Source organism: Cavia porcellus, unplaced genomic scaffold, assembly GCF_034190915.1.
Source record: "Cavia porcellus strain 051 isolate PalLab524CR breed Dunkin Hartley unplaced genomic scaffold, mCavPor4.1 scaffold_13, whole genome shotgun sequence".
Taxonomy (NCBI): domain Eukaryota; kingdom Metazoa; phylum Chordata; class Mammalia; order Rodentia; family Caviidae; genus Cavia; species Cavia porcellus.
This window is the reverse complement of record NW_026947496.1, coordinates 48,886,933-48,901,843: the sequence shown is the minus strand read 5'-3', so window position 1 is coordinate 48,901,843 and position 14,911 is coordinate 48,886,933. Positions and strand designations below refer to the sequence as shown.

The window sequence follows — 14,911 nt, the reverse complement described above, 5'->3', positions numbered from 1 at the left end:
TGTTGTTAGCCCTGAGCAGGGAAGAAGCTCAAAAGAAGGAGACAACAGATAGTCCAAAAACTGGCAAAGAAAATCAAAGAAACACAATAAACTTAAAACACAGAAGCATGAATTTAAGTAAAACAAAGAAAAAACTACAGGTGCAGAGTTGAGGGTGGTTACCCATTAGAGTGGAAATTATTCTGGGACAGATTTTCCTGCTGTTTTTGTGATACTCCTTGCAGAAGTATCTGACAGGTTAAATCATATGCATGTGTAAGTTTGATGGATCCCCAGTTGAATTTGTGCTACTTCCCCACAAGAACACTCAAGGACAGGTAGGACCAAGGGCAATGGTTTCAGTGTCTTGTCAGTCTGTGTTCCTGTGGACGGAGCCTGATGGACCCTAGGGAGACAGATCTGGGTTCAGATTTTCTCTCCTCGACCTCTGTGGCCTTGGACAAGCTACTCAACTTCTTTTAGAATCTCTCTTTTCCTCTATAAAATCGATAGGTAAATCAAGCATCAAAATGCCAGGCATTCAATAGCCAGGCAGGTCTTCTCAGTTGTAGTTTTCTCTATCTAGTTCATGTATTGGAAAGGACATGAATTCCAGTCACATTTTCCACTAATTAAAATCACCTAACTAGGCTGCAGCTCAGAATTGCTGCTCAATGGGCAAGCAGCCAAGCCCGCCCTCTGGAATGTTCAGGGAAGTTTTACTGTTATCGACTTGGCTATGCAGGGCAGGGGATTCCTTGATCCAGCCAAAATTGGCTCAGAGGTTGTCTCAGAGCTGGCCAATAGATCCAAACCTTGGGAGTTGTGCTCCTTTCCAAAGCTGTGTCATTCCCTATTGCTTAGCGTAGCCAGGAATTCAGCTCCAGCGTCCCCAAGACTTCTACATCAGCCCACAACCTGTCCTCTGACATAGTCTCACCAGCCCACGCCCCCTCCATTGTGAAGTGCAACCCAGGTGGCTCCGCGACAGGCATCTCCCACGAAGTTCTGGACCGCCATGTCTATAGAAACAGAGAAATCACCACTCATCATTCTGTGTATGAGGCAGACCCAAGGACCAGGCCAGGTTTGGGCCACTACTTGGGCGAAAACATAGGGAAATAACTGGGCAAACAGGAAATAGGGATAGGTGACTATAGAAATAGCAGTAATTTGTATGTGAGGATCCCAAACTGAAGCAGAAAAAAATTGACAAATGCCCAGTTTTCCTTATTATTCTTCCCTGCATTTATACTCGGTTGTGATAAAGACCAGATAAAGTAAGTAGAAGCAGAAAAAGTAGAGAATTAAAAGGAATGTGATTCTGGTGTTAGCTTCAGAGGTACAAGGAGTCCGAGCATGGCTTTCTCCCTTCAGAAATGAGGGGCGTGGAACTTCAAAGGAATGAAATTCTTGCTCCAGGAGATAACTGAGTCTGCAGTGTCAGCTACTAGGCAGGTACTTTCACAGAGGGCCATCTATGCATGTGGGGAAACAGCTGCTGCCCCTTTAAATAACTGTTAATTCTTGTTCAATTTTGTTTTTAATTGTTGTGTGATTCAGATAAGGCCTGCTAGAGAAACCCACAAAGAATTATTTAAAATTTCTGTCAATCTGACTTACTCTTTCAGGGGACCTAGGTAAACTTTGCTCATTGTAACACTAAATTTCCTGTTCAGAAGGTGTTCTCCACTATTGCTGAACATACGATACATGAAGTAGCAGGAATTCCAACTGAAGCACGCTCAGGAAGGTATCCATCTTTATGTAACAAAGAGTCTTTCCTGTATGAATATGCATATATTTCTCCCCAATAAAAAAAGCAGCTTGCTTTTGTTCTTTGTTCTTGCTTTTGTTCACTGCTTTCTGAGTTATCTCCAGAGCTCTCCTTATTTGCCTAAAGTAATGATCCTTTCTTTGCTCATTTTTCTCCTCATTGTGCTTACTGGCTTTGCGCTCACCAAGAGTTATAAAAGTACGATCATGTAACCTGCAATCTAGAGAGAATGGGCACTTGTAGAGGGAAGCAAAGCCTCATGACAAAACTAAAAAAATAATGATCTTGACACAGTGGTATATAAATATAGTCCCACCTACTTGGGAGGCCAGTGCATTAGAATCTCTTGAGCCCAGAATATTAAGAGCAGCCTGGGCAACATATAACAAGATCCATCTCAAACTTGAAAGAGGGAGATGGAGAAGGAGAGGTAGAGGAATGAATGTTAGGTTTGGGTTTTATTTAAGAATTGATTTACTCATTTGATTTCTATTGTGATAGATGTCCTTGTATTTGAGAAACTTGGCATAGCATAAGATAATCAACCCACGACTGAGAGGGTCCTGGAAGATAGTGTTTCTGGTTTTAAATCTGGGCCAGTTTCAGGAAAACTGGGGTAGCTTAATACCTAAATTTTTAGTTTTGTTTTAGTCTTTCTCACCTGCACAGAAGGCAGAGCCATCATATATGTTGGAAGTCTCTCTAAAGGGGCTGTCAGTGCCACTTACATCATGGTGATCTCGGCTCAGAACCACTGGGGCCTGCAGGGTGGGAGGATGTAAGATGTCTTGGTTACTTAGACAAAATCATTGCTAGGAACTTTTTTGAGCTGCCAGTCTCTGTGAGGACAGAGACTTATCATCTTCACCTTTGTTTTTTTTTTTTTTTTTTTTTTTTGTCTTTTTCATTTTTATCGGTACCAGGGATCGAACTCACGACTGCCTGCTTTCAAGGCAGGCGCTTATGCCGCTGAGCTAAATCCCCAGCCCGTATCTTCACCTTTGTAATGAAACCATTTCCACCTAGATATTCTGGCACCTCTGGCCATTTAGGTCTTAGCTCAGTGTCAGCAACTCAGACATCCTGTTCTTATCACCATTTTGTTCTTGGTGTCATTTCCTTGGTTTAAGTTCTTCAAAGTTTCAATCTACATCTGAGGGTCTCTCTTAAGATTCATACCTATAGTTATGTGTGGTTGGTTTCCCTCCATTAGACTAAATATGATGGGACTGGGATAGTGTCTGTCGTGTCCTCTGATATGTGTTGGGTGGCTAGAAAATGTGAGCACACAGGAAGCACTCAACTGAGTGTTATTTAAAGCGTGAATAAATGAAGGAGTGGGTGAATTAATGAATGCATGTTAAATCAATCCCTCTCTCTGTTGGTTAGCTGAATGGCTGCATACCAGGAAGGTAAGAGATTTACCATCAGTCTTGTAAACAAAGCAGGTGTCTGGGAAATGCCATCCCAAAAAACACACAAGGCCCCAACCAATCCACAGGGACAGTGTTGTTCACACACAAATCTCAATTTCACCTTCACACCTGGTAGTTAATGTTTCTGGCACATTCACACAGAGAGATGCCAATGAGAACTGTTTGGCATGAGCCCATGCAAAAGAGAAAAAAAAAAGAAGAGAAACATGCTCCTCCAAGCAAATGTGCCTAGAGTTTCCGTCTTTTCAGAGGTGGGAGGAAATTGGGCAAAACTGGGGAAGATACCTCAAAAAATGTGACATTTACTTTTGTGGAAGCCAAGTCATTTGATAGTTACACTCATGTTTTGAAGTTTTAATGTGATATTCTTTTTTCACAGAATAGGGAAACTGAGGTTCAGAGCAGGTAACTGAGTTGTCCAAGAATATACAAGAGACAGTATCGGGTGTTGGGTTTGAGAACTGGCTTGATCGCTCTGGCTCCCAGTTCACCCCCTGCCCCTGCTCTTACCCAATGATGCACATTCAGAGCTGGGGGCCCTAGAAGGCTACTCCCATCCCCCACCCAATGCATTACATCCTCACCTCCCCAAGCAAGCCCCAGGACATTTCAACTCTGATCCACAGAAATCAACATCTGAAATCTAGTTACTCTAAAAAGAGTGGTGGTTTGGGCCAAAAGCTTCCAGGGGTATGACTCACTGCTCCCATACACCTGGCCACTGAGCCCAGATTATAGGCCTCTCTCCAAAGACTGGGGAGGTATAAAGGGTACAGGCCAGAGAAGAAGGGAGGAAATCCAAAGATAGGGACTATAATAATGTGAAAAAACCTAAGATTAGTCCTCTTTGGACAAAGAATATATCACCTTGATTTTTCCATTGGCAATGGCTTGGTTAATGGCCACAGCGATGGCCACGCGGCCCTTCTGGTCTGAATACAGGATCCTCGCCTGGGAGCCGACAACCTGCCGAGGGAAGAATGAGAAAGTCCCTCAGCCAAAAGAGGCAGGCATGTCAGGACCTGGTAATGTGGTTGATTCATTAGGCAGCAGCCTGATTACCCCTGTATGGATGCCCTGGAGGACCCTGAGATGTGTGGTAATTCTAATGGCTGTAGGCCTGGACATATCCTTGTGGGCAGCTCACCAGATAGCCACAGCAGCCACTGTGTATCCACATGACCTCTGGGAAACCAGATATCCTTTCATTGTCCATCACTCTTAAGGTTCCTCCCTGGAGTAGTATGTATACCAGGGAGGTTACCTATTAGGGGCATCACTCCTGCTGGACTTCTCTCAACACTAATACTATCACCACCTAATGTGATGTTCACATCAAGTACTTTCCCTATTGTCTACCTTTGTGAGTATTCAGAAGAAAATACTATTGTTGGAAAGTCAGTGCCTCCTGAGAATCAGCCATTCTGGGCCTGGGAGGAGACCACCAAGAAGCCAACTAGCCAGCCTTTCTGGTAAGCTGCACAAGTCATACAGGGCCCAGGAAGGAAAAAGTCAAATAGCACCTCCCATGAACCTACCAGCACATGGGCTGAGAGTCTAACCCCAACCCATCCCTGGTAAGCAACCTGCTGGTTCAGAGGTGAAGCTGAGTTGATAGCAGCTAAGGTACAAAAAGCAGCTAACTACTTGTATTGTTTGGTTGATTTTGCAGGCTGGGGCCAGCAGTTGGAGCATCTCTTGGGAGGATGACAGTATGTAATATAGCAAATATGGATGATTTCTTTCTATCCTGTCTTTGAAATCCAATATTCTTCTCACTGTTTTGTTCTGTCAACTGTTTTTTGCTTTATTCAATGTTCTGTTTTGATTGGTTTTATTCTGCTTTGCTTTGGTTTAATTTTGCTATACTTGATGGAATAGACAACTATTTATTGTGAAGATAACAACATACGCTATGGTAGCTACTGTTGTTATCCTAGTATCCTGCTTTGAAGTTCTGAACCTGCTTTGTTTTGATTGGCTTTGTTCTATTTTGATTTTTGAATTTTTTAATCTTTAAAATAAAAAAAAAATTTTAAAAGAAAAAGAAAGTACTATTGTCCTCATTATAACCTCTATTTTACAGATGAGCAAGCCAAAGCCCAGAGAAGCTGACCAATTTCCCCCTGGGTTGGAATTTGGACCCCTGTGCCTGTCTATTTATTCAACTCCCATGTATAATAGCACCTCTGGATGGTAATGGGAAATTGTTTCTAGGAGGGAAAAGATTCTGAAAATGAAAACTAAAATCATTATTTAGGCCTGTAATTCTCAATCAGGATATTTGGCAATAACTGGAAAAATTCTTAGTGCTGCTAGCATGGGTAGGATGGGCAGCAATAGTGGCCCCCAATAAAGATTTATCCAGCATCCAATGACTTAGACATTTGTATGCCTGTATTCACAGTGGTATCATTAATTTTTTGTTGTTGTTGCTATACAATGCAGTGACTAGTCACACAGTATATTGGCATAGGATTTATACGTACTAGGTATTAGAAGTAATTTAGAAATTATTTAAAGGACCTAGGAAGTTTTGAATATAGTCCATGCAAATGCTACACACAGATGTATTGAACATCTGTGTTTTTTGGTGTTCCTGAGGGTTCTAGAACTAATTTCCCAAGGATGCCAAGGAAGGAAGCTAATTTTCCCACAGGCTACAACATGATCTTGAAAATTTGGGGACATTAAATTAAGAGAAAGAAGCAAAATATTAGATGTTTGTACTTATATGAAGTCCCTAAATCAGTCAAATTCATAGAGGCAGAAAATAAAATGGGGAATGCCAGCAGCCAAAGTAGGAGAATAGGTAGTGTTTAAATAGGGACCGAGTTTCAGATTGGAAAGATGAAAAAGTTCTAGAGATACATGGTGATTGTTGTACAACAACGTAAATGTATTTAATGTCACTGAACTGTATGCCCAAAACGGTAAATTTTATGTTTGTGCATATTTTACTATAATTAATGATTTTATAGTAATGTCAATGACAATGGTAGTATCAGTGGTGCCAAGGCAGAGAAACTATAGTTTCTCTAAAGAAGATACTGTGTCATTGGACAAAAAAGGACAGGAAATGTTGATGGATCCAACCTTCCACCTGCTCATGAGCTCTGCTTTGGGCAGGACAACTGGTTCTTCTGTCCTCCTGGATTTCTACTAAGCAGCCATATTTGACTCACACCAGTGTCTCAAGTGTTTTTTGAAATATTCCCAAGTATAAATCAGTATCACTGAGATTTGCTCATATCTTGGATTTAGAGGGGGAAAAATTAGAAAACTGGGGAGAATTGACATAGAATTGCCAAATTTGTCAAGAATGTACATTAAAAGAACCTCAAAATTTTTCTAAAAAGACAAATCCTCTGTAATCACCATCATTCACAAGATGAAAAGCACGATGTAGTAATTATAAAGAACATACTCTTTCAATATTTTAACTCATACCTAAAAGAATAGTCTTGTTTGGTGCCCTCATAGCAGCACTTACTGGCCTTTTCACAAACCCTTGGCTCTCATCACCTCCCACTGGTCCATTTTGGCCATTCAGGTGGCCTTTCCCCAAGGCTCAGTCCTCTTCTCTCCTCCAGCCCATCTCTCCACTGACCGTGTGAATGATCTTCTGAGCTTCAAACTCCCTGTTCAGGCCACCCTCTCACCCTTCTTTGGAATCAGCAAACTAGGAACTGAAACCTCTACAAACTGTGAGCCAAGTAAACTTTTCCTCCTTTAACTTTGGATGTTGAGCATTTTGTCTCAACAACAAGAAAGGTAACCAAGACACCACTGTAAGGAGAGATTACATTTTGTTTATGCATTTTTCTGTCCTTGGACATTTGGAGTGCTTTTTTATTTTAGCTACAAGGAATATCACTGCTATAAATATGCATGTACAAAAGCTCTTTGAGATCTTAGTCCCAATTCTTTTATATATACAGTGGTACCTTACTTCATGAACTTAATCCTTTCCATGATTTTAATCACAAATTGAATTGGAAAAGAACTGAATCAAATTTTCACATAAGGTCAAGACTGAAGTGAACCACTGAATTTGATTCAGTTCTCATCCAATTTAGTTTGCAACCAGAATCATAGAAACAATTGAGTCTGTGAACCTAGGTACCACTGTAGATACACCTGTGGTATGGCTAGATCATATTGTAATTCTATTTTTTAAAATTTTTTAGGAACATCTAGACTATTTTCTATAACAACTGCACCATTTTATGTCCTTACCAATAGCCCATGAGTTTCGATTGCTCCACATTATTACCCAGGCCACTTTTTACAAGGCCTCAGTTTCTTTCTCTGAGTCTCTTTTTCTTGATCAAGGTGACAGCCACTGCCCTTCCCAGCATAGTCAATATGGAGCTGTGAACAGTCACAAAGAGCCCAGAGTCTGCACTCTCTCAGGGAACAACAAGTCGGGTGCTGTGCTGGGCTGAGAATCTGTCAGCACCACCATACATCTGACACCCTCCTTAAAGCTTGGCCTCCCCTACACCCTGCAGCCCAACCCTGTAGGCCCCCAGGTTGGCACCCTCACCAGCTGGTGCTTGGCAGCTTCTCGGATCCAGCGGATATTGTCCATATACTGCAGTTTCACAGATGCCTTCACTGCAGGGAGGAAGGGGAGGGATGTCATAGGCCCATTTGACAAGGGGTACCCCTTGTCCCATTGGCAAAGGAGCTCTTACTCTTCTGCAGGCACCCACTGTGACCACATCACTTGAACCAGCACTCAGGGCCAGGGAGCCCACTACACAACCCCTAGCCTTCCTGACTCTGGGAACCTTCAGTAAAGTGATCACATGAATGACCATGTGGAACTGTATAGCACAGTCTTGGTGCCATTTTCATTCCCTTAGCTAACAGCTAATCAGGACTGCTGTATAACAACCACCTTGCTGGGTTAACCACCAGAAACAAAGGCTGGGGCTGAAAGTGAGATAGTAAGAGAGTGTGCTGCGGTGAACACTAGGGCAGTGGGTTAGGGAGATCAAAGGCTCCCCAAGATGGTGATAGTCAGGCTGAGTCCTACATGCTGAGAAAGTTGGATGCACAAGTTTTGGCAAAAATAGAACCTTAGGCAGAAGGAAAAGGCTGCGCTGTGAGAATGAACTTGGCCTATCGCAAGAGGGTAAGTGGAAGGGGTGGTGGTCATAGTGCGTGGAATCTCACATCATCTCATGACAGCAGAATGACTAATTTTTTTGGAAGTGCTGTGAGTCAGTGGTCAACACAGATATCATTAAAATTTTTAAATTTATATTTTAAAAAATTGTATTAAAATGGAAGGCACTACTGACTGATGCATGCCTTTAATTCCAGCAGTCTGGCAGGCTGAAGTAGTATGATTGACAGTTCAAGACCAGTCTTGGCAGTTTATAACTTATCAAGACCCTGTCTCAAAATAAAATATTTTATAAAAAGGATTAGGGATATAACTTAGTGCAAAGGCCTTGGGTTTAATCCCCAGTACTGAAGAAGAAAAAAAAGTCAATACTCATCACTACATATTATTTTATTGCCCTTTATTGTGATCTATGCACTCAAGGTTATCTGTCTGTCAAATTTGACTTGTGGAAACTCCTCAGAGCCAGGTCACAGTACTAGCTTGAAGTTGGCAGCGCTGCAAGTGTCTATACCATGGTCATTAGCAGGTACAATGGCCCAGGGCTTCTTTCCTAAGTGCTGTCTGTTAAATATCCAGCAGCATCCTTCTCTGGGGCTGGGCAGCTGCTTGAAGTCAGGGAGGCCTGTGGAGTCACAGGTCCAGATTTCCCAAGAGAAGGCCCTAGCTTCTGCTGTGACCACATCACTAGAGCCAACACTTAGGACCAAGGAGACCATAGTCATCCAGGTGAAAGAGGCAGATTCAATTCTACAACCACAAAACCTAAGACAAATTTGGTAGCTGCTGATTTAAAGAACACATGAGTGGACCAAGGAGGCCAGATGCATCCCAAGGCACTGGTGGCATGCTCACAAAAGACAGCTGACATGAATCAGCAGTGCTATTGACAAACATAAACCCAAGGCTGGTGCTTAAGGGCTTTCAGGGGCCAGGTGACATGCAGTAGAGAAGGTGGGTCAGAGAGGGACTGTAGTAAATCCCTTTCTTGACTGTTAGGTCATTTGAGTCTGAAGGCCCCTTCTATGTTAGCCAGTTTGAGTGGCTGTTATAATCTGGATATGATATTTCCTTCCAAAGCCCATGTGTTGAGGCTTGGTTGCCAGTCTATAATGCTATTGTCAGATGATGAAATCTTTAGAGTATTAACTGGGGGTAGGCAGTCTTCAGGAGCATACTACTGAAGGAAATGCTGGGATGCTGGCTCCTTCCCTGTTTTTGCTTTTTAGCTGTTCCACAATGTGCTTCTGCCATGATGTGAGACCATACCATAGACCTAAAGACAGCAGAGCTAACTACCACTAACTGAAACACTAGAAACTGTGAGCTAAAATAACTCTTTCTTAAAATTAATTGATTTTTCAAGTATTCTGTGAGGGAAAGCTATCATTTGCAGTCAAAAGGTCCTTACTGCATACCTGAGCACAGTTCTAGAGGATGATGGAGCATATAGGGCCTGTAGTTCCAGCACTCAGAATATTCATGGGCTAGGATCCTCCATGTCAGGCATCCTACCAAGGAAGGGCCTTTGGGAAACTACCCACTCATGAGCATTCCCCACCCAACAGCGTCACCTCCATCGGCAATGGCTTTCTCCAGCACAGATGCAGCCAACTGGTCAGTGACAGCCAGGTCCTGGGGGTCTCCCGATGTACACACCCAGCGGAAAGGCCCAAATCCCTGGGAGAATATGTCCCTGCAAAGACAAATACCTCTTCAACTAGGGCTTCTGGGATGGTGGTACTTTTTGCTCTGGCTGGGGGAGCAGCCTATGGGTTTCCAGGGAAGAGAGGATCAGCATCCAGATGGGGTTTGACATCCTCAGGTCTCCAACTTGACAGCAGAATCAGAGAGCCTCCCTTAGTCATTGTCCCCTCCCTGCTCCTTAATGCCCTCCCTTTCCCCAATTCTCTTCCTCCCATTCAGTCACTCCATGACCTCATGCTCCTCAGTCTCCCCCAGGCCTCTCAATCCTCTCCAACCTTCCTGTTTCCCCTCATATCTCCTCTACCTGAAGGATCAAGGAGCTGGGATGAGACAAGAAGACATTTCTTGAACTGCTATTACAAAGACTACATAAAAATCAGTCACCCAAAGCAATGGTTGAGACAAAGTAGTAAATGTAGGGACTCTGGCGAACTCACTTTGTTAGGTGAACTGACCTTCCTTGGTGGCCCATTTCCATATCCGAGTGACCTCTACTGGAGGGGTTCAGTGGCTCAGTGTTCTTTAGGGTGCTTGCACTTGCCAAACTGTTCTGGGTGCTCCCCTCAAGGGCTCCTTTCTTGTGTTCCCTCCCTAGGGAATGCCCATCTGTCCTGCACTCCAGCCCACTCATGATTCTGCTTCCACCCACAGTGAATTTGAGAATGTAACCTCTGCCCTTCAGATCTCCACCTTCCTGTGGTCCCACCTGGAACACTGGACCACTGTGCAAAGCCCAGATTAACCTCCACCATTGGTCCTGGTCCTCCTCCTGGTTCCCTCTCCTCTGACTGTCCTGGGCTGCTTCTCTCTACCCCAGGCCTGCCTTGTACAGCTAGGGGGGTCTTCAGTAACAAGTTGGCAGCTATCATTTGGGCTATGGCTAAGGGATGGGCAGTAATTTCTTCTTCATCAGCTCGATTAAGGTTTTGTGTGCTCAAAAGTTGGCATGCTCTCAAAGTAACTTTGGCTGCTGGCCTTCTTGGGCCTCCCTGAGGCTCTGGAGAAATTCTCCACATTTTTAGTTCCTCTTTGTCAGCATTTAATGGTGGGAATCCTGTGACCTTGTGCCTGCCACTTTGAGGTCATGTGAGGATCTCATGTATGACATCAGTGGTGGTCATACTTTGAGGCGCTTCTGATCTGAGTGCCAGGTCTCAGACTCTGAAAGTGGGTAGAAATGGCACTGGGTACCCCACAAGTATCAGTACTCTTTATCACTTACCCCATTATGTGCTGGACATAAGAGGGGTAGCGGAATTCCATCTTTTTAGCATCCTTCTTTGCCACATCTGCTCCTGTGGACAGAATAGCCGGTCCAGGGTCAAAGCCACATAGCTACCGTGGATGGTGATCTAAACAACCCACTAGCAGCAGGATTTCTTGTTTGTTTGTGCTGCCCTGTTGGTGGCATGTTACCATTCATGCGGCCTGGGTTCAGAGACTGGATACATTTGTCAGTGTACTCAGCACCTGTCTGGAGCATCAATAACCAGGGAGGAGGCTGGGATGGGAGGGAGACTCCTCTGTGAACCCTGTCGACTTCCTGCTCTGGGAATGCAACAGAAAAGGAAATTTCTATCTGGAAAAGGAGGGATTCATATTTTGGCACCAGAACCTGTTCCTGAGCATTGTACCCACTCTCTCCATGGCACTTCATGTTCCTAAAGTACTTGGAGAAACTGAGACCCTGAGATTCCCAGCCACCCAGAAACCAGCTTGCAGAAGGAAGGCCTGGAAAGAGGCATAGTGAATCCTTCCCTGAGCACTTGCTGGAAGATCCTCTCTGGTGGAGTGGCCAAATATGAAGCAGTAGAGAATGGGACTTCCCAGCCTCCCTTCTCCTGCTCACCTGCTCTGTGTGCCTCCAGAAGGAAGGCATTGCCATAGTCCCAAAAGAAGAAATTTTCTTTGGCCAGCCTGTTGATGGCTGAGATGTGCCTCCTTAGGCTGCAACAAACAGACAAGTCAACTCTACCTACGGGCTCCCCACTGAAGATTCCCAACCCATCCCATCAAGCCCTTTGATGATGTTCAACCTCAGGACCTATGGAGCCCTCTGCATCTCCAGTCAAACTTGCTGTGATCACACCTTCACCCCAACCCTCTGAATCCTTCAAGACCCAGATGGCAGCCCCTACAAACAAGCATTTATTGCTCACCTTGGGGGAAAAGATGGAAAAGACTGATTCAAGTTAGAAATTATGCTGAAGATTTTGCAAATATCCCGTGTTTCCAGGAGGAAAATGAGTTCATGACTGTCTAACAGGAGGCAGAGGCTTGGGCAGGTTAAGGTTTTTCCCAGTGTCACACAGCTGGTCATTTGAGAATTGGGTTGCAGCCAGAGTTGGGTAAGGTTTGCTGCCCTGACCAGAAGGTCTTGCTGTCCACACCCTGAGCAATTCTGGGCCTGTCATTACCTTTCTTGCACTAGGTCCTTGAAAGCAGGTGGGTTGGAAGCCATGAGGCGCTGGGCCTCAACAAAGCTGAGTTGCACAGGGTAGTAACCACCATTAAATGGGTTATGGCAAGATGTCTGGTCTGACCCCAGATCCACCAAGAGTTCTCCTGTGGTGTCCAATTCATGGACGAGGCGCTCCCTGGAGAAGCAGGGCATGCATGGTGTGGGATTCAGACTGAGGTTAGCCTGGTGGGGACTGCAGTCCATTTTCCCCCTCACATCCTGGAAAGGGTACTGATAGAAAGGTTGTGATGGGCACGGGCAGGCATGGGATCATTCAGGGGGGTACAGGGCAGAGGTTTGAAGTTTGTACCGTGGGAGTATCTGGTCAGGATCAGGAGCTTTGCTGGGAAGACCTCCCTTGGCACCCCAGTCCTACCAACTCCCAGCCCCCTACTTACCAAAGATCCACTACATTCCCATGGTAACCAAGACTAAGCACCTCCTTGTTTTTCCTTGCTTCTCTAGGACACAAAAACACAACAAATGGCCTTGCCACATCTGTCCAGAGCTGTCCTGACAAACCTTCCCCCCTATTAATGCACAGATGTGCTAGGAGGCCACCAAGGGGATTGTATGTGAGGATTGTGTGTGTGTGTGTTGAGGGGGGGCTGAGAAGTATGGTCTTTGAGGACTCCATCTCTTGTTTGGGACACAAAAATATAAGAGAAAAAGGCAAATTTGAATGCCTCTGATGGGAATAGCCCCACACTGGTGACGATTCTTCTGAAGAAGATTCATAGAATCAGAGCTATGTCTGTCAGAATCAAGATTTTCATAGAACTCACTCCAGGGGTCCTGAAATTATTCACTGAAGAAGAGTCTCAGACTTATTTGGAAAAATAGAAGAGCAATAAGAATGAAAACCTATTTTGGTAAACAAAGGATGGAAATAAATAATAGAACTTGTGGATGGTAAAGGTGTCAAAAAATTAAAGTAGGGGCCATTTGTAGACTGAGGGGGAAGAGAACAAGAAGTCACCAAGAAGTAAGTCCTCCCTGTGAATCAGAGCCATGTGTGGGCTGCTGGGGGAACAGTCAGACCCAGACCCTTCCAGTGCAAGGGCTGGGAAACAAAAAAAGCCAACCCCCACCCAACCCTCTGTTAACAACTGGATGATCTGGAGAAACACAGGCTGTGATGATAGATATTGAAGTGAAATGGAATTTGATGCTTGTAGTGTTTGGTGTTTCACTGTTTTACAGGTCTAGGGCTGGTAGTCTGATCATCTGTTCAGAGAATAACGGTACACAATGTGGCATCTATGGGGGAATCTTCTTCTGAAGGTGGTAGCCATTGTTAATTACCTATCATCTTGTTTTAAAGTCCTGTATCATTTTCATTGTTTTGTTGGGTTGGGTTTTATTTTGTTTGGTTTTGTTATATCTGAAGGCATGGGCAGTTATTTCAAAGATAACAAGATATATTATGGTGGCCATTTTGGATTTACTATTGTTATCTTGTTTTGAAGTCCTGTATTGTGTTCACTATTTTTACTGGTTCTGTTCTGTTTTGTTTGATTTTACTATGTCTGAAGGTATCTGCAGCTATTTTGAAGACGACAAGAGGTGCTATGGTAACCATTGTTGATTTCCTATTGTTCTGAAGTTCTGTGTCACACTTTGTTTTTATTGGCTTTATTCTGTTTTATTTTGCTTGGTTTTATTTTCACTAAAATAGAAATAAAGGAAAACAAAATCAAACAAACAAAAGTTAATCTGGGTCAGACAGAGTGGCCCTACTGGGTATGTAGATGAACTGCGCACTGAGTTGGACAGAAAGAAGACTGTAGGAACCAGGCACATGCTTGCACTCAGGCTAACCCAGGGGTGGTGGTGCACACCTGTAATCCCAGCATTCTGAGCAGCTGAGGCAAAAGAGTCACAAGTTTGAGCCCAATACAGGCAACTTATTGACTTAGTGAGACCTGCTCCAAAATAAAAAATTTAAAAAGTGAAAAAAATAAAAATCCTGGGGATTTAGCTCAGCACAAAGACTCTGTCAGTTCCCTGTACAAGAGAAAGATGGGGTCATGCTCCTGAAATAGAAAAATGATACTTTCTGAAGCAGTGAGGAGGCCAGTCTGAACCATGAAATATACAAGAAGGAGGACCACAGGAATTGGAAGTCAATGGTGCATCCCACCAGTTGCTTCCCCTGCTCAGTTGGTACAGTGGGGGAAGACCTGGTACTCAAGAAAACCCTTCAAACTGATTTAGCTTTGTATATGTGTGCATTCTGTTCATGTGCTTTCATGTATATGCACATTTATACATAGGCCTTCACGTATGGCATATATATGTATCTTTGTGGATGCATGTGTTTATGTGCAAATATGTGTGTGTTTATGTGTGTGCATCTATACTTGCATTCATCTATGTATTCATGTGTATCTGCATAAATGTTTTATATGAGT

The 14,911-nt window shown here is 43.8% G+C and overlaps 1 protein-coding gene across 2 annotated transcripts in view; it reads right to left on the bottom strand.

The window, feature by feature from the left end:
• Positions 1 to 14,911, bottom strand: part of Uroc1 (urocanate hydratase 1) — a 34,191-nt gene that overhangs the window by 7,316 nt on the left and 11,964 nt on the right. For both annotated transcript variants that reach the window (XR_010051267.1, XM_063260195.1), the window contains exons 10-18: positions 12,896 to 12,958; positions 12,454 to 12,633; positions 11,886 to 11,983; positions 11,259 to 11,331; positions 9,904 to 10,025; positions 7,742 to 7,812; positions 4,060 to 4,158; positions 2,418 to 2,517; positions 920 to 1,001 (exon numbers count right to left, since the gene is read on the bottom strand). Coding sequence is in view for 1 of the 2 variants with exons in the window: in XM_063260195.1 (XP_063116265.1) it covers positions 920 to 1,001; positions 2,418 to 2,517; positions 4,060 to 4,158; positions 7,742 to 7,812; positions 9,904 to 10,025; positions 11,259 to 11,331; positions 11,886 to 11,983; positions 12,454 to 12,633; positions 12,896 to 12,958 (888 nt within the window). In the remaining variant the exon portion in view is untranslated. The remainder of the gene's footprint in view (positions 1 to 919; positions 1,002 to 2,417; positions 2,518 to 4,059; positions 4,159 to 7,741; positions 7,813 to 9,903; positions 10,026 to 11,258; positions 11,332 to 11,885; positions 11,984 to 12,453; positions 12,634 to 12,895; positions 12,959 to 14,911) is intronic.